The sequence below is a fragment of the Pipistrellus hanaki genome (assembly GCF_964339955.1).
Source record: "Pipistrellus hanaki genome assembly, chromosome: 11".
In the NCBI taxonomy this organism is placed as follows: Eukaryota; Metazoa; Chordata; class Mammalia; order Chiroptera; family Vespertilionidae; genus Pipistrellus; species Pipistrellus hanaki.
Genome location: NC_140513.1, coordinates 26,470,453 through 26,490,338, shown reverse-complemented (window position 1 = coordinate 26,490,338; position 19,886 = coordinate 26,470,453). Strand labels below are relative to the sequence as shown.

Sequence of the window (19,886 nt, the reverse complement as noted above, 5' to 3'; positions counted from 1 at the left end):
CATTTGGGTAGGTCTTGAACTTTGGGTATTTACTAAATGTATGGATTGTGTAAATGAATTGACTTTTATTTATTTTTAAATATATTTTTATTGATTTCAGCCGGGACCGGTTTGGCTCAGTGGATAGAGCATCGGCCTGCGGACTGAGAGGTCCTGGGTTCGATTCCGGTCAAGGGCATGTGCCTTAGTTGCGGGCACATCTCCAGTAGGGGGTGTGCAAGAGGCAGCTGATCGATGACTCTCTCTCATCGATGTTTCTAACTCTCTATCCCTCTCTCTTCCTCTCTGAAAAATCAATAAAATATATTTAAAAATATATATATATTTTTTATTGATTTCAGAGAGGAAAGGAGAGGGAGAGAGAGAGAGAAACATCAATGATGAGAGAATCATTGATCGGCTGCCTCCTGCATGCCCCACACTGGGCATGGAGCCAGCAACCTGGGCATGTACCCTGCCCAGAAACCAAACCGGGATCTCCTGGTTCATAGGTCAATTCTCAACCAATGAGCTGGGGTCCTTGATTTTTTAAGAAATAAAATTTAAATTTTAGAAAAATTTTATTTTTTATTTTTAAAATATATTTTTGTTGATTTCAGAGGGGAAGGGAGAGGGAGAGAGAGAGAGAAACATCTATGATGAGAGAGAATCATTGATCAGCTGCCTCCTGCACACCCCACACGGGGGACCGAGCCCACAACCTGGGCATGTACCCTTTACTGGAATGGAACTTGGATCCTTCAGTCCTTAGGCTAATGCTCTATCCACTGAACCAAACCAGCTAGGGCAAGAACAATTTTAGATTTATAAAAATATTGTGAAGATAGCACAGTTTCCATATACCTCATGCACAATTTCCTTTTTATTATCATCTTACCTTAGTATGGTTCATTTGTTACAATTTATGAATCAATATTGACTAATTAATTAAAGCCTATACTTCATTCAGATTTCCTTAGTTTTTACCTTATGTTCTTTTTCTGTTCCAGGAGCCCATCTAGGATAGCACATTACATTTAGTTGTCATGTCTCAAGTTCCTCTTGGCTGTGACAGTTAAGACTTTCTAATTTTTAAAATGTTTTCATTAATTTTAGAGAGAGAGGAAGGGTTCACTGGACAACACCCAACCAACTAAGCCACACTGGCCCTGGTCCTTCCTCTGAAATTGTAACTAGGAGCCCTAGCCAGTTTTGCTCAGTGGATAGAGCCTCTACCTCTGGACTGAAGGGTCCTTGGTTCAAGTCCAGTCAAGGGCACATGCCTGGGATGCAGGCTCAATTCCCAGTAGGGAGTGTGCAGGAGGCAGCCACTCAATGGCTCTCCCTCATCATTGATGTTTCTCTCCGTATCCTTCTCTGAAATCAATAAAAATATATTTTAAAAAATTTTAACTGGTAAATTGGGATGCCTCAGAGCCTACACCACAACTTTAGACATTGACTCCTGATCTGCTTAGCCAATCTTCACCTCCCAGCCATAATCCCTTCCCTGTGTCCACAACCTAAGTAATAACAAACATGTATTGGCATTTAGTATACACCAGGTAATTTAAATGCATTTCCTCATTTAAATCTCAAAACCATTCTATTATTATTATTTCCTGGAATATTGCTGAAGGTCACAAATATCAGAGCTAGAACTCAAATTCAGGTGTGATAGGCACATTTCTAAGATGGCCCCCCAAAGATCCTAACTCCTGGTGGTCTTCACATTCTTATGTAATCCCCTTCCCTTGAGTGTGACTTGCTTCTGATAAATAGAATACAGCAAAAATGAGGGGATGTCACTTCTGTGATTAGTGTACAATAGATTAAGACTTCCATCTCACTAGCAGACACTATTGCCTTTTTAGCTTGCATATTTCGATGAAGAAAGCTGCCATTGGAAAGGCCCACATGACAAAGAACTGAGATCAGCCAATAGCCGATAAGAAATTAAAGCTCTCTCAGACCAACAGCCCAGGAGGAATTGAGTCTTTGCCAATAATAACATGAGTGAGCTTGACAGTGGATCCTTTTGTAGTCAGGCTGGTACTTTGATTGCAGTCTGTAGGAAACCTTGAACCAGGGGATCCAGTTAAGCTGTACCCAGATTGCTGACCCACAGAAATTGCGATAATAATAAATGTTGTGCCGAAACCGGTTTGGCTTAGTGGTAGAGCGTCGGTCTGCGGACTGAAGGGTCCCAGGTTCGATTCAGGTCAAGGGCATGTACTGTACCTTGGTTGCGAGCACATCCCCGGTAGGGGGTGTGCAAGAGGCAGCTGGTCGATGTTTCTCTCCCATCAACGTTTCTAGCTCTCTATCTCTCTCCCTTTCTCTCTGTAAAATATCAATAAAATATATTTAAAAAAAATAAATGTTGTTTTAAGCCACTAAATTTTGGGGCAATTTGTTTCATGATAATAGATAATACACCAGGTGAATCTGATTGGTTCCAAAGTTCATGCTCTTTACAATTTTATTAGGCTGTTTCCCACTATTTCACACTGTTTCCAAGTGCAGAGTGACTTTCCATTCTTTGTTGGCTGGCTTGTGCACCCCCTGGGACAGTGGTCGGCAAACTCATTAGTCAACAGAGCGGCAAACCGTGGCTCAAGAGCCCCAGTTTGCCGACCACTGCCCCAAGAGAATTTCTGGTTCCAGAGCCCAGAAGTTTAACACTTTTTTTTTTTTTTTTTTTTTTTTTTTTTTTTTTAGTTTCATGCTCTTGTGGTTTACAAAAGCTGGGCTAAATAGCTAGATATTCCAACCTCCAGCAGCACAGAGAATGCCCATCATTTTAGGGTTAGGTATTTCTGTTGATGAGGCTGCCTGAGTTGCCCTGTTTAAAATGTTTGTGTGTATTGCTCCGAATCTGGATACACAGTGGAAAGATCAAGTCTTCTCCTTTCCTTCTTGAGGCTTCTAGTGTCAGTCTCTCAGAGCACCAATTCCAGTGAGAGGAATCATATGGTAGCTAGGTTTGCTTTTGGGAGGCAAATACCCTGGTACAGTGGTTGGCAAACTCATTAGTCAACCGACCCAAATATCAACAGTACGATTAAAATTTGAGAGCCCAATTTTTTAAACTTAAACTTCTTCTAATGCCACTTCTTCAAAATAGACTTGCCCAGGCCATGGTATTTTGTGGAAGAGCCACACTCAAGGGGCCAAAGAGCCGCAGTTTGCCGACCAGGGCTCTGGTAGATTGACAGACCCTGCCTGGGTCTGGCAGGAGGAATCCTATGGGGCTGAGAGCTTGCAAACACTGAAACCTGAGCTGGGCTAATGAGGCCTTAGAAAGCATCTAGAGTTGGCAGTAAAACCTGGCATCATATTAGAATCATCTGGGGAGCTTTTTGTGTGTGTGACCATGGATAACTTACTATCAAAATTTTGCTTATTTTTATTTTTTTATTGTTGACACTATTACAGATGTCTCCCTTTCCCCCCACTTTTTCCTATCCCTACCCATCTCCCACCACCTCTCCCCTGGCCTTCACCACTCTTGTCTGTGGGCTATGTATATCATCTTTGGAGCTTTTTAAAAAAAAACAGGATGCCACTGTTCTACCCCAAACCAATTAAATCAGAATTTTGGGGTGGCGGGGTGTTGTACACCATACCACGTGTCTTCTGCTTTCTGCTCTGGCCTTTTTCAACTTCCATCGCATATGCATGCATTCATCCATACATCTTCTTGCCAGAAGTCCTCAGCTTAAAAAGCCTATCTTCCCTTCATCCTTCCATCAGTAGGCATTTATGGACTAATTCCTATATACTTGGCACAATGCAGACATTGGAGACAAAAATGGGGAGCGTGAGAAAATATATAGATCACTGAGGGCTCCAGATAGTTTTACTTAGGCTCACTCATGTTCTCCCCTTCCCCGTCAGTGCTTGGCCGCCGTCAGTGCTTGCGTGGTATGATCTCGTCAAATTATTACAGGTAGGTACTTCATCAGCTCATAGACCCTTTAAGGAAGTCCAATGAAAATCTTTTTTTTAAAAATATATTTTATTGATTTTGTACAGAGAGGAAGGGAGAGAGATAGTTAGAAACATTGATGAGAGAGAGTCATCGATCAGCAGCCTCTTGCACACCCCCTACTGGGAATATGCCCGCAACCAAGGTACATGCCCTTGACCGGAAGGTACATGTCTTTGACCGGAATCGAACCCGGGACCCTTCAGTCCCCAAGCCGACGCTCTATCCATTGAGCAAAACCGGTCTCGGTCCAATGAAAATCTTGAATGAAAAGAACCTGTTCTCGGCTGGAAGCCCGCCCGCGAAGGAAGAGCCCAGGGCTTCAATGCCAAGCCTCACAACAGGTGGGAAGCCCGCCCCTCTCCGCTTTAAGCCTCCTTAGTGGCGGCGCCGCCTTCACTCGGGGCAGAGGGAGGTCCGCCCCGAAGGCAGAGGGAGGCCCCGCCCCCTACGTGCTCGTGTGGGGGCGGGGCTGGTGGACTGGGCGCGAGCTGATTGGCTGGGAGGCGGGGCGCCGCGGGTGGTTCTGTCCGGCGCCCGCTCGGATCCCGGTGGGGTGGAGTGGAGGGAGGGAGTCCCGGTCGCTCCTTTCTCCCAGCGATGGCGCCGTGCTGCCGCGCCCAGTACCCCGCCCGCCGGCCGGTACTCACCATTATCGAGAACCCCCTCAGACGGTGAGGACTGGAGCGGGCCCGAGGGAGCGGCGGAGCGCTGCCCGCAGCGGGGACCATGAAGAGCGGCCGGACCCGCGGGGCGGAGTGCGGGAGCGGCCGCGGCACCTGCTGAAAGGAAAGAGGGTGCGGCGGCGGCGCGGCGGCGGCTCGCCCGCCCGCACCTCGGCCATGTCCTTGCTCTGCGTGCGCGGTGAGTGCACGCTCCGAGGGGCTGGGGTTGGGGTCGGGGTTGGGGTGGGGTAGGGCCGGGGAGCTGAGAGGTCCCCACACCCCTCCGGTGGACGTCGGGGTACCCCATCCTTTCCAAACTTCACTTCCCGTCGGTGCCTCGGGGGACGATCGTGTGAACTTATTCACAAGCATTTGGAGAGTTCTTTCCACGCCTGCTTTTCCTCACGCTCCCGTGGAGGGGCTGCTACCTCTCCATGCCAGTGGCCATGTGACAGGCCCAGATCCCATTAGACAAACAGTGACCGGCACGCTCCCCAATGAGCGTGGACCGAGGGAGGAAGGAGACCGGGAATAATAGTTGGTGCCTGTCGATAGTGGGCAGTCTCCCATTCTTCTTTCCTTTCTCCTCCTTGCACTGTTCAAACTGCAGTCGCTTAGGAGCAGATTCTTTTTCTTTTTTTAGAAGAAATCTTTGAATACGTTATGGGACAGCTGTCACATCCCCCCTTCTTCCGTCCTGTTTCTCGGCTTGCACTCCCTCTATTGCTTGTCTTGTCCCCTGCTCCTTCCCTGTAATCGAGGATAAGGCTATGCTCACAGTCGACTTGCAAAGGCGTGTTGGATTCTCCTTCCTGAACAGAGCATAGGAAGTGATTGATGAACTGATTGATTTGTTTTGCTCCTGGCATAGTAAACTATTAAAGATGAAGGGCCTTTATTGCTTTTTAACGGAGGACACTTGCTCCATCTTTAAGAAGGTATTTCAAGGCAAGAGTTTTGGGGTTCATATGAAGCAAAGTGCATGGACTAAGCTCCAGGAAGGTAGAGACTTTTTCTTACAGGTGTTTGTATTTTTCTGTGCTGGACATACAAGGTCTAAGCTGGTTTTGAATGGATGCAAGGACTGTGATTTTTTTAGAGGGGATCTGACCAGAAAAAAGCAGGGTTGGATTACCTGTTGAATTTGATCTTGGGGAATTTAAGTTACAGCCTGTTATAACCTGTGCTGAACAAGATGGGATAAGGTGGCTTGTGAGTGTGAGAGAGAATTTATCCACAAGAGCCTTTTCCCGGGTGAATCTTTTATTGGAGAATTCGAGTTGGAGTTTGGCTCTGTGGAAAAGAAGCATTGTTTGTGATCTCTCTGATAAGTGTTTTCTCTCAGCTGCTGGCAAACGGAACTGCTCCTGTCTTTTCACTTGCGCTGTTTTGTTAAACCTGCATTAACCCAAAATGGATTTGGCTATTTCCGGGGATTATGAGACACACAGAATTTTCTTCTTTCATGGTTGGTTTTTCATTAATGAGAATTTTGCTTTGCTTTTAGTAAGACATTCCTCTCAGCAGCTGGGAATCTATTCTTTTAGATCCCTGCTGTTGAGTAGCAGGATTTGGGAGAGGTAGGGTTTTGCACTGTCTCTTGGACACATCGTATTGCAGAGCTAGTCTTTATGAAAGAGTCTTTAGGCAGGAGCAATAGTAAACCAGAAATTCCTATTTAATTGAATTTAAATCACTTCAGAGATGGAGCAGCTGTTACTTTTATTTGTTGTAATATTGGACAGCGTTCATGCCTAGAAATTCTGCTGTTTAACATCTTCATCTTTTAATGCTCATTAGTCAAATTTCAATTTTTTTTGACCTGGGGGATTGGAGACCAGCAGGTCATTGTCTTTTGAATGGAGATCCTGAAGATTATTAATTACTGAAACAAGCAGCTACTTTGATTAGAAGTATTCATGTTAAATGGCAAATTATTCATTCTGGGGAAATCTACAAAAATGGATGAAAAGAAATCTTTCTAAAAATGACATTTTGGCAGGTAAGAATGTTGTTCATGTTCTGAAAGAAGACTGTGTGATGATATTGTAGAACAACTCAATTTCTGTTCATGTTAGAGTAGAACTGAATTAGAAATTTTTTCATTGGAGTAAAATTTCACACAGTCATTGATTTGATGTAGACATTGGCAAACTGATAGTGATTTTTATCACCCTGACCATCTCAACTAACTGTTCATTTTCTTTTTCTTTTTCTGTTAATCCTCACCTGAGGATATATTTCCATCGATTTTTAGAGATAGTGGAAGAGACAGAGAGAGAGAGAGAGAGAGAGAAAGAGAGAGAGAGAAACATCAATGTGAGAGACAACATTGATTGGTTGCCTCCTGCACGCAGCCCTGGCCTGGGAGGAGCTTGCAGCTAAGGTATGTGCCCTTGACTGGAATTGAACCTGGGGCCCTTTGTCCGCAAGCCAACGCTTTACCTACTGAGCCAAACCAGCTAGGACTCAATTTCTTGATTTAACCCTTTAGTTATGTAGGTTAAGGGCTCACAATACAAGTAGTATGACTCCTGCTCTGCTTTTTGGCTCTATGTTATTGCGTATCCTTATAGAGGTACTTTGCTCTAGTACTAACTTGGTTCATCCCTGTCTCTGCCCTGTTCTGTATTTATTTATAACCTTGAAATTGTTTTCTTTCTGTATTTTCTGTTTATCTTAAATCTATGCTCCCTTTCCCAGCTTATAGTCTACAGTGTCTATTAAAAACTCCCTCAACTCCTCAATCATCTTTAAAAAAAAAAAAAAAAAAAAAAAAAAATATATATATATATATATATATATATATATATATATATATATATATATATATATTATTGATTTTTCACAGAGAGGAAGAGAGAGGGATAGAGAGTTAGAAACATCGATGAGAGAATTATCGATCAGCTGCCTCCTGCACACCCCCCTCCGGGGGGATGTGCCCGCAACCAAGGTACATGCCCTTGACCGGAATCAAATCTGGGAACTGCTAAAGCTGGTTTGGCTCAATGAATAGAGCGTCAGCCTTCGGACTGAAAGGTCCCGGGTTCGATTCCATCAAGGGCATGTACCTTGGTTGCAGGCACATCCCCAGTAGGGGGTGTGCAAGAGGCAGCTGATCGATGATTCTCTCTCATTGATGTTTCTAACTCTATCCCTCTCTCTTCCTCTCTGTTAAAAAAAAAAAAAATCAATAAAATATATTTACTTATTTATTTATTTTTAATTAAAAATATATATATATTTTATTGATTTTTTACAGAGAGGAAGAGAAAGAGATATAGAGAACTAGAAATGTCGAGGAGAGAGAAACATCAAACAGCTGCCTCTTGCACACCCCCTACCAGGGATATGCCCACAACCAATGTGCATGCCCTTGACTGGAATCGAACCTGGGACCTTTCAGTCCGCAGACCGACACTCTACCACTGAGCCAAACCGGCTTCGGCAATAAAATATATTTTAAAAAAAGCAAAACAAACCCGGGACCTTTCAGTCCACAGGCCGATGCTCTATCCACTGAGCCAAACCGGTTTCCGCCTCTTTAAACTCTTAAATCAAATTACTTATGATCTTAACAGTGTCACTAATTTGGCAATGGATTGTAAACAGCCTGGCACATGAGTATTGTTATACTCATGGTGACCCAGACAAAGGGGATAATAGCACTAGTCAGATAAGATCTGGATTTTTAAAAAAATATATATTTTATTGATTTTGTACAGAGGGGAAGGGAGAGAGATAGTTAGAAACATAGATGAGAGAGAGTCATCGATCAGCTGCCTCTTGCACACCCCTACTGGGGATGTGCCCGCAACCAAGTTACATGCCCTTGACCAGAATCGAACCCAGGACCCTTCAGTCCCCAAGTCGACGCTCTATCCATTGAGCCAAACCAGTCTCAGATCTGGAATTTTTGTGTTCAGGGCGGGTATTTGAATTCTAAGAGGCACATTGAAAAGCTAGAATTTCTTCAGAGGAGAATAATTAGAATAATGAAGGGTGTAGAAGCCATTTTTGGAATTGAGAGGTTTAGTTTTGAAAAGATCTAAGAGGGAAAGGTTCATTATAGTAGATGAAAATCATTAAAAAAAAAACCTGTTGTTCCAGAGGACAGAACTGGGACAAGTCAACTAATGATTGAAAATTGTAGGAAATTAGATATTAGTTTAATGTAAGGAAGAACTTTATTTATTTTTTTAAAATATATTTTATTGATTTTTTTTGTCCCCCTCCCTCCCTCCCATACATACCCTCCCTCCCCAGAGTTTTATGTGCATTGGTTGTACTTATATGCATGTATACAAGTCCTGTAAGAAAGAACTTTAACAATTAGGGTTGTTCTTGACAAATGGAATGGACTACTTATAAGACTTTTGACATAGGAAGCTTTAAACAGAAATGGAATGAATGGTAACTGTGTTCTAAAAGGGGTATCTATGTTGAGTGGGAGGCTTCACTTGAAGAATTTTAAGAAACTAACCTTTTATAGAGCTTACTTAATCTTTCTGAAAATATTTAGCACGGTTTTTCTTAGAATACTGATGTCTTTTTGCTTCCATGGGTGCCAGTACAACTTTAGCAACTCCAATAAACTAAATCAAGAATTTTAACTTTCGTTGTCATGGTGTTCATGACTAGTTTCTACAAATTATAAGCATTTTGAGAATTGAGTCTTTCTATTTTTTTTTTTGTAATTGCCACAGGGTTTATAATTGAGCCATGGCTTTCTCTCCTCTAATTTGAATCAGAAGTGATTACACTTGACTTGTTAAAAAAATAAAAAACAAAAAATAGCCTGGCCACTTGGCTCAGTGGTTGAGCATCAACTGTTTGATTTCTGGTCAGGGCACATGCCCGGGATGTGGGCTCAGTCCCCAGTGTGGGTTGTGCAGGAGGCAGCCAATCAACGATTCTCTCTCCCTACCTGAAATCAATAAAAATATTTTTTAAAAAACCAACCACAAAAACTTAATGATATATGTTCCTATAAGCTAATTCTTTTTAGTCCTAGCCAGGTGGCTCAGTTGGTTAGAGCGTTGTCTCATACATCAAAAGGTTTTGGGTTCAGTTCCTGGTCAGGGCACATACCCAGGTTGTGGGTTTGATCACGGGTCAGGGTGCATATGGGATGCAACTGACTGATATTTCTCTCTTACATCAATGTTTCTCTCTCTTCCTCTTTCTCCCCCTCTTTCTTCTCTCTAAAATCAATCAAAACATTTTATTTTCTCTAGCATACATTTAAAAAATATATTTTTATTGATTTCAGAGAGGAAGGGAGAGGGAGAGAGAGATAGAACCACCAATGATGAGAGAGAATCATTGATTAGCTGCCTCCTGGGGACTGAGCCAGCAATTGGTCATGTGCCCAGTCGGAATTAAATCATTACCTCCTGGTTCATAGGTCAACACTCAACCACTGAGCTCTGGCCGGGCTCTCTAGCATACTTTATTGTAAGAATAAAATATGTAATATATATAGCATACAGAATATTTATTAATTGGCTGTTTGTTATTGGTAAGGCTTCCACTCAATGGTAGGCTATTAGTAGTTAAGTTTGGGGGAGTAAAAAGTTAAATGTGGATTTTTACTATGGGATGGGGTCCAGTGTCCCTAATCCCTGAGCGATTTAAGGGCTTACTGTCACTGTGGAAAGTAGGAATAGTAATGATTTTAGAATTTAGAGTCAAGTACTTCTCATTTCCCCCCCAACAGTATTGTCTTCTAGCTCAGGTAACTCCTTGCTGCTGGGTTTACATCCCATTGTAGTCCCTGCCCTTACAAGCTGCGTTGCTGCTGGGTTCCTTTTGCTTAGCTGTGGCATCAGGAAGTTGATTGTGCCTTGTCTGAGCTAGGCAGCAGTGAAGGAGGAAAACACCAATTTCCTTTGTCATAGATAACTGTTGTCATAAATGATTCTCTTCCTTATAAGAAGTCCATTCTGTAATTGCTTAGTTTTGAAAAGGGGAATTTCTGGTAGTTGCACTCTTTAGGCCAGTAGGCTGAGTTTTTCTCCTATTTTTACCTGTTGGTATGTATTTTAGACTGTGCTATGTGAGTTTGTTTAAAGTTTGGGCTGAGTATCATTAGTAAATATTTGTTGAGGCCCTTCTCTGAACCTGTTTATGATACATATCTATATAATAGATAAGAGCACAAGGAATAGAAATATTTTTTAAAAATATGTTTTTATTGATTTTAGAGAGAGAGGAAGGGAGAGGGAGAGAGACAGAGAAACACCGATGAAAGAGAAGCATCAATCTGCTGCCTCCTGCATACCCCCTACTGGGGATCGAGCTTGCAACCTGGGCATGTGCCTAACCATAAATCAAACTGCGGACCTTTTGGCTGCATGGGACAATCCTCACCTAACTGAGCCACACCAGCCAGGGCTAAGTAGGTTTTAAAACATCTCATTTCTTATATAAACCCAGAATCTATTAGGAACATTAGGTCTGATATGGGATAAGCAGAATAAGTTAAGGTTCTGTTGGAGTGGAAAAACACTATTATTTTCTAATTTTTAAAGTACAATTCTTTAAGTTTGAGGAGTGTTTTATACATACTTTCTATTATTATTGGTAAGGCTTCCACTCAATGGTAGGCTTTTATTAAAGGTCAGAGAAGATTTGCTATTTGTATATTAAAGTTTTTGTATTCACTTATTACATACATAAAGAAAAGTACATATATCTTAAGTGTAAGCCTCACCAAGTTATCATAAAGTGAACACATTCATGTGACTATCACCTAGGACAAGAAATGGAACACTACTAACAATCCCAGAAGCCCAGCTTATCCTTCCTCTCAGTCACTACTCCCTCCCACTTTCCCGAAGGTCACATTATCTGACTCCAATACCATAGAATAGTGTTTCTTAAATTAATGAACTTCATTCTTTTTCTATTTTTAAATTTATTCGGGTGACATTAGTTAATAGGGTCATATAGGTTTCAAGTATTCATTACTATGATACATGATCTGTGCATTGCATTGTGCACCCTCAACCCATAGTCAAATCATCTTCCATCATCATAAATTTGATCCCTTTACCCTGCACCCTCCCTTCCTTCTATAACCACCAAACTTATCTGTCTGTGTCCCTGAGTCTCAGTTTTATATAGCACTAAACTGTCCACTGAGCCGAAACCTGTTTGGCTCAGTGGTAGAGCATCGGTCTGTGGACTGAAAGGTCCCAGGTTCGATTCCTGTCAAGGGCATGTACCTTGGTTGCAGCTGGTTGATGCAAGAGGCAGCTGGTCGATGTTTCTCTCTCATCGACGTTTCTAGCTCTCTATCTTTCTCCCTTCCTCTTTGTAAAAAATCAATAAAATATATTAAAAAAAATAAACAAAAAATAAACTGTCCACTGAACTTTCCCCCTATGGCATCAAAGGGAAAAAAAGTCAAGAGGGCTTTGTTGTTGTTTTTTTTTGTTAGTGATAAAATATGTGGTAAAATATAATAGAAGAGAATTTGTGCTAGGGTGTATAGATATACAAGCTATTTTCTTCTAAATAATCATATAAATAGAAAAAAGCAATTTCTTCATCAATAGGAAATGGGCCTCTATTGCTGCTTCTGTTTGTTCTGTTTCTCGGCATTAAGTAAGTACTTATGTAGGACTGTGAGAACAGATAGGCCTATGGATTGTGTTGGACTGGTAATTTCTTTTGCAGCTTTTTGCTTTATTAATTTCAATAATGTTTTACTGTGAGTGATGTTGAGAGGGAAGAGACCAGAGGGCAGCAAGTGAGGAAGATCTGCCTGTCAACTAAGGAGGGACTGGCATCTGGACAGTGGGAAGATAATTGCTTTTATATGAGTCAGAGTGTGATAAAGATGATTCAATCAAAGGGCTAGCTCACCTATATGATTTCTATCTGTTATTTATTAGCCAAATTTGTGGAACTTTCATCTAAGGAAATCTGCTTGCCAAGGAGAAGGGTCTAAATGATCCTATATAATAATAATAATAATAATAATAATAATAATAATAATAGAGGAATATGCAAATTAGCCAGGACACAGTAACATCACAACTGCTCAGGAGGCATGCACAGCAGGAGCAGGTGGGCGGGGACTGCCATCACCAGGCCGGCCTCTGTGCAGCCCGGCCCAGGGTGGCCCCTGGTGGAGGCGTGTGCAGACCCAACTCGCTGCCAGGCCCGGTGGCCACCCGTCCTGGGGGTGCCCCTGGCTCTGCTATCTTGAGTTTGTGATTTCCAAGGAAACAGCTAGAAGGGATGATAAACCCTTGGCACATGGCTCAGCCAGTGCCTATCTAAGCGGAATTAGAGCCTTTCCTGCAGTGAATGACCCCAACCCTCCCTGGGTCAGGCAAGTTCCTGTGGAATGCAATCTCCACACAATACAACGGGGGCCCAGTTTCATCCCTGGTGATCTCATGCGGTCCCTGGCGATCTCATGCGTGTTAGCTCGGGGCTTGGGAAAGGAAGGGAAAAGGCATCACGTGGGGCAGCCCTGGCGAGCTAGCAGAAGGAAACCATGTCTGGCAGACACTCCCCTGCCACCCCCTTCAGCGTGTAAGAAGAATCAAATAAACCAAAACAAACACCCCTTCCCCACCCTGGGAGAGATCTGGGACTTAGGGCGTCCCACCTAGGCATTGGTGCCTGCTTCCCACCCCCTTCATCCAAAGCACAGGTTAGGGGCTTAAGGGGAGGAGGAGGAGCCTCGCAGGAAGGGGATCCCCGGAGCCGCACCACTGCCCTCTCTCCGGACATGACCTCTTGGAGTGCAGGCCTGACCCCACCCCCAGCAGATTTGCATATCCCAGACCTTCTGGTGCTTTCAGGCACTGGGCATTCCTGTGTCTTCCCTGCCTCCCAGCCGATGACCCTCACTGTCTCCTACCCCAAAAGCACTCTGTCCTCCCCAACTTTTGGTCTTTATAGCCTAAATGCATGATGGGCGTAGTTGCTTTTTCACAAATTTTATTTGATAAGAACCCAGCGAAGTTGCTTAGCAACTGAGCTGCTCAGACTTCATCAGGGACAACGAATGACACACCTTACTTGGCTTTGATAGCAAAGCAGTCTTATTTTTTATTTTTTAAAATAGATTTATTGCTGAAACCGGTTTGACTCAGTGGATAGAGTGTCAGCCTGGGGACTGAAAGGTCCTGAGTTCAGTTCTGGTCAAGGGCATGTACCTTGGTTGCAGGCACATCCCCAGTAGGGGGTGTGCAAGAGGCAGCTGATCGATGACTCTCTCTCATCGATGTTTCTAACTCTCTATCCCTCTCTCTTCTTCTCTGTAAAAAATCAATAAAATATATTAAAAAATAGATTTTTATTGATTTCAGAGAGGAAGGGTGAAGGAGAAAGATAGAAACATCAATGATGAGAGATTCATCAGCCTCATTCATCAGCTGCCTCCTGTAAAGCGCTCTACTGGGGATCCAGCCTGCAACTCAGGCATGTGCCCTTGACTAGAATTGAACCTGGGACCCTTCAGTCCTCAGGCTGAAGCTCTAGCCACTAAGCCAAACCAGCTAGGGCAAGCAATCCTATTCTTAAAGACTTGATTTTTGTAATCAACAAGTGGATTTGAATCATATAAAACCAAGTTACATTTTTTAATGAACTGTCTCTTCATTTCACCTAATGCAATTCTATAATATAATACCTTAAGGCTTATGTTGCATGATATACTAATAAAAGGGTAATATGCTATTAGACAGGATATTCTCCCGCACAAAGCCACAGTGGTGGGGGCAACCAGGCTGGCAGGGGAGGGCAGTTAGGGGTGATCAGGCTGGCAGGCAGAGGCAGTTAGGGGTGATCAGGCAGACAGGCAGGTAAGAAGTTAGGAGCCAGTGGTCCTGGATTGCAAGAGGGATGTCCGACTGCCAGTTTAGGGATCAAACATCTCCTGAGGGTCCAGGATTGGAGAGGGTACAGACTGTGCTGAGAGTACACCCCCCTCCCCCCCGTACACAAATTTTATGCATCTGGTCTATCTATGTCTACTTCATGCCAGCCATTCACACCCCTGATCACATCATAGAGCATGCTGCTCCTTGGATTGGTGCTCTGCTTTTGTAATTTTATTTATTTATTTATTTATTTAATATTTTTATTGATTTCAGAGAGAGAGGGAGAGAAAGATAGAAACATCAACGATGAGCTGAAACCAGTTTGGCTCAGTGGATAGAGCGTCGGCCTGCAGACTGAAAGGTTCCAGGTTCGATTCTGGTCAAGGGCATGTACCTTGGTTGAGGGCACATCCCCTTGTGGGGAGTGTGTGTGCAAGAGGCAGCTGATCGATGATTCTCTCTCATTGATGTTTCTAACTCTCTATCCCTCTCTCTTCCTCTCTGTAAAAAAATCAATAAAATATATATTTAAAAAAAAAAAAAAAGAAACATTAACGATTAGAGAGAATTATTGATTGGCTGCCTTCTGCACATCCCTTACCCAGGATTGAGCCCATAACTTGAGCACGTGACCTTGACTGGAATCGAACTTGGGACCTTTCAGTCCACAGACCGAGTGAGCCAAACCAGCCAGGGCTGCTTTTGTAATCTTAAACTTTTCCATCTATCTGATCATATTCTCCAGTGTGTCTTTCTAGCTTTTACTCTCACTATACTAGTACTTTAGTACTGTGATATAGGGTAGATGTTTATGTAAAAAAATCAATAAAATATATTAGAAAAAAAAGGCAGACCTGAGTTGGTAATATATCAGCTCTACTTTTGAGTTACTTACAATAACTTAATTGAATCTTAATTTCTACATCTTTAATATTGATACATCCATTTAAAAGCCTTAGCTGGCTTTTCTCAGTGGTTAGAGAGTCAGCCTGCAGACTGAAGTGTCCCGGGTTTGATTCCAATTAAGAGCACGTACCTTATTTGCAGGCTTGTTCCCCGGCCCTGGTCAGGGTGTGTACGAGAGGCAATTGGTTGATGTGTCTCTTCTCACATCAGTGTTTCTCTCTCTCTCTGTCTCTTTCCCTCCCTTCCATTCTCTCTAAAAAACGTATTGGAAAAAAGTATCCTCGGTGAGGATTAATAAAATAGGAGCTTAATAAATACTTTTTGTTGATGTTAATCTGTAAGATAAATTACATATAAGATATGCTGAGTTAAAAGTATCAATAATCTTGTTGCAGATGACCCTTGAAAATGGTACCTGAAAATGAGTGTCTATAGCTTAGTAGAGAAGTCTGTGTTAGAGATAAATCTTTGGGAGTTGAAGGTGTTCGATAGTAAACACATTAGCTTGGCTAAATTTGCCTACAGAGAACTATAGAGGAAAAATGAATGAATGCTGTAGCTTAAAGTAATGGGCAGAAGAGTTGATAGATTTGGTCAGAACTGCAGGAAAATGGAGAATTCTGTGTCTGTCTGAAGTTTAAATTAGAGGTAGTTTCAGGAAGGAATAATCAGATGATAGAGATTAATGATACTGGTTGAGGATAAAACAGCAGGTTCATTGGATCTGAAAATTAGAGCAGTTTCATTAGAGTAGTGTGAGAGTAGGCAGCATATTGCAATGGTTGAGGAGTATATTTGGGAAGTGAAGACTGCATTAGCAAGTATAGACTGCATTGAGGTTTGCCGTGTAGAGAAGGGTTGAGAGTGGTCTTGTGAGAGAGGAAATCTGAATGTTTGGGGCATGAAGGGAAGGAATCTGTAAGAAGAGGAAGGTCAAGATGAGATGGGGGTAGGAACAGATGATAACTGATTTTCCTGTAAAGCAGAATACAAGATTCATGAGCTGAAAGTAGGTGGAAATGATTTAGTGAGCTTGAGCTTATAAAAGGTTTCATTTATTCATCCTTTCAACAGCTCTTGTGCCAGGTACTTAGAGCAGAAGTATGATTTTAAAAAATCCCTTGAGCCGAAACCAGTTTGGCTCAGTGGTAGAGCGTCGGTCTGCGGACTGAAAGGTCCCAGGTTCGATTCTGGTCAAGGGCATGTACCTGAGTTGCGGGCACATCCCCAGTAGGGGATGTGCAAGAGGCAGCTGGTCGATGTTTCTCATCGACGTTTCTATCTCTCTATATCTCTCCCTTCCTCTCTATGAAAAATCAATAAAAATATATTTAAAAAAATAAGACTTCTTTAAAAAAAAAATCCCTTGACTTCTTGGAAGTTGTATAGATGAGTGAGGGAATAGACATTATTAATCAAAGGAGAATCTTTTTTTTTTTAATATATATTTTATTGATTTTTTACAGAGAAAAAGAGAGAGAGATAGAGAGCTAGAAACGTCAATGAGAGAGAAACATCGACCAGCTGCCTCTTGCACACTCCCTACTGGGGATGTGCCCGCAACCAATGTACATGCCCTTGACCAGAATCGAACCCGGGACCTTTCAGTCGGCAGACCGACGCTCTACCGCTGAGCCAAACCGGTTTTGGCTCAAAGGAGAATCTTACAAGTTGATAAAATGCAGCTGTGAGGCACAGTTCTCCCATGGCCTTCAAGACAGCGAATCACAGCCCTCTGAGATCTCATTGGGAGCCTGAGGAGCGCACCCTGGGACAGGACAAGTATTCAGTGCTGTTGCCACCTACAACGAGCACGAGAACCTGCCCCTCATCATGTGGCTGCTGGTGAAAAGCTTCTCTGAGAGTAGAATCGACTATGAAATTATAATCATAGATGATGGGAGCCCAGATGGAACAAGGGAGGTTGCTGAACAGTTGGAGATCTATGGATCAGAAAAATTATTCCAAGAACATGGGAGAAAAAGTTGAGACTAGGAACTGCATATAAACATGGAATGAAACATTATAATTATAGGAAACTACATAATTATTATGGAGACTGATCTCTCACACCATCCAAAATTTATTCTTGAACTCATTAGGAAGCAAAAGGAAGGTAATTAAAAAAATTTTTTTTATTAAATTATTATCTGTGTACATATTTTAACATTCCCCCCCCCCCATACATACCCTCCCTCCGAGTTTTGTGTCCATTGATTGTACTTATATGCATGTATAGAAGTCCTTCGGTTGATCTCTTATCTCCCCCAGATCTCCCTAAAGAAAGGTAATTTTGACATTGTCTCTGGAACTCTTACAAAGGAAATGGAGGTGGTGATGGCTGAGATTTGAAAAGAAAATCAGCCATGGGCCAATTTTGTAACTCAGATTTTGCTGAGACCAGGAGCATCTGATTTAACAGGAAATTTCAGTTTATATTGAAAAGGAGTTCTACAGAAATTAATAGAAAAATGTGTTTCTAAAGGCTATGTTTTCCAGATGGAAATGATTGTTCGAGCAAGACAGTTGAATTATACTATTGGCGAGGTTCCAATAACATTTGTGGATTGTGTTTATGGTGAATCCAAATTGGAGGAAATGAAATAGTCTCTTTCTTGAAAGGATTATTGACTCTTTTTGCAACTACATAAAATAAAATTATTTATTTATCACGTTCATTTCGATTTAAACACAGAGGAAACCTGGTTGCTGATTTTTATAAAATGTACTCTTAGAGCATGAATCATAGATAAGGTAAATTTCATGCAAATCTTTTTTTCTGAAGAAGTTCCATTTTATATATCAAATTAAATTAGAAAAATGAGCAGTGTTCTCAATTTTCTTTAACATTTTGCTGCATTATGTAAGACCTACAAATAAATGCTTATGGGTTTTTTGCATAAAAAATGCAACTGTGATTTGTTCAGTAAAGGAGAGTATATGTTATGAGAACGTGTGATAGGGGAAGTTACTTACTAGGTCCAAGAAGCCTTACCTAACAAAGTGAAGATTGAACTGAAATTTGAAAGAAGAGGAGTTCTTAAGCAAGTGAAGGAAGGAGAAGAATTTCTAGTCAGAGGAAATAGTATGTGCAAAGGCCTTGTGGTGAGGAGGAGGAGTTGAAAGAAGGCATGCATAGCTGGTGTGCACTGAGCAAGGGAAAACATAGGTCATGACGAGGCTAGGGAGATAGATGGAGCCCAAATATAGGGCCTTGTAGGCCACATTAGGGTGAAAGTTTGTAGGAATGAAACTGCAGGAGGCAGCTGATCGATGTTTCTCTCTCATCGATGTTTCTAGCTCTCTATCTCTCTCTCTTCCTCTCTGAAAAATCAATAAAATATATTTAAAAAGAAAAGAAAAGAAAAAAGAACAGTGCTTCTGGCAGGCTTCCCTCCTGCTGCCACTGTGCGCCCCACCCCGCCCATCTCTGCCTGCCAACCTGATCGTCCCCTAACTGCTCCCCTGCCAGCCTGATTGCCCCTAACTACCCTCCCCTGCTGGCCTGATCACCCCTAACCACTTCTGCCTTGGCCCCTGCTACCAGGAAGGATGTCCAGAAGATGTCTGGTCTAATTAGCATATTGTCCTTTTATTAGTATAGATTCCGGATGACCTTCTGGACGAAGCTGGGGCTGCAAGGGAAGTCTAGGTCCCAGGTGCCTGCCAGTGTCTGGAGAGAAGCCCGGGTCCCAGGTGTTGGAGAGAAGCTGATGCCAGCAACCGGGGGAAAGGAAGGCCTACTCTTGCATGAATTTTGTGCATCGGGCCTCTAGTTATAGCTAAAAGGCTGAGTTGACTCGTGCCTGTGCGTATGCATGATACATATAAAGTTCTTGCTGGCACTAGTTGCATGTGTGCGTTTTGATCTGTCATCATCAACCATGAATTTGGTTGACACTTCTATTATAGAGAAAGGATGATAGTGATATTAAAATAGTTCTTCTAATTAATTTCCTTTCAATGTGCACGAATCTGTGCACCGGACCACTAGCATAAAATAGTAAGAAATGGGCCTTGCCCTCAAGAAACTGAGAGCCAAGATGCAGTTTGGTAATTTCTAAGATAGAGGTACAAAATAAAATGGGATTTAGGAATGGAGTGTTTGATTCCAACTGAGAGACAGGAAAGACCTCAGCTGGGAGAGGAAGAGGAAGGAAGTCAAGATGGAGTCAGGTTTTTCATTATGGTGTCATCAATTGGGATAGAAAATGGAAAAAAAGAATGACAGCTTCTGGGGAGATAATGATTTTGGTTTTGGACATGTTAAATTTGTGGTGCTGGCAGTCTATCCATGTGTTATATAGTTGGAAACATGACTTGGAAGATCAGGGTTAAAGGTGTGGATCTATTGGGTGGAGGAATAGTGGCAGGATAAACATTTACTCAGCATCATAATATGCTGCATTTCATTGACTACAAGATGCCAGAGATTGTAAACCTCATCATTATTTTAGGTACCATTGAGGAAAATTTTTTTTTATTGATTTAGGTATGACA

General features: G+C 42.3%; 1 protein-coding gene and 1 pseudogene across 2 annotated transcripts in view; both read left to right on the top strand.

The window, feature by feature from the left end:
- The first annotated feature begins 4,500 nt into the window (after positions 1-4,500).
- UNC13B (unc-13 homolog B) overlaps positions 4,501-19,886 on the top strand; it is a 125,248-nt gene continuing 109,862 nt past the window's right edge. Inside the window, exon 1 of the mRNA XM_084899095.1 lies at positions 4,501-4,834. Within this exon, the coding sequence (XP_084755221.1) occupies positions 4,813-4,834 (22 nt within the window). The 5' untranslated portion in view covers positions 4,501-4,812. The remainder of the gene's footprint in view (positions 4,835-19,886) is intronic.
- On the top strand, positions 17,092-18,037 carry LOC311630217 (dolichol-phosphate mannosyltransferase subunit 1-like; annotated as a pseudogene). Its single transcript, XR_014797080.1, has 3 exons — positions 17,092-17,502; positions 17,674-17,765; positions 17,833-18,037. The product of XR_014797080.1 is annotated as a dolichol-phosphate mannosyltransferase subunit 1-like (transcript).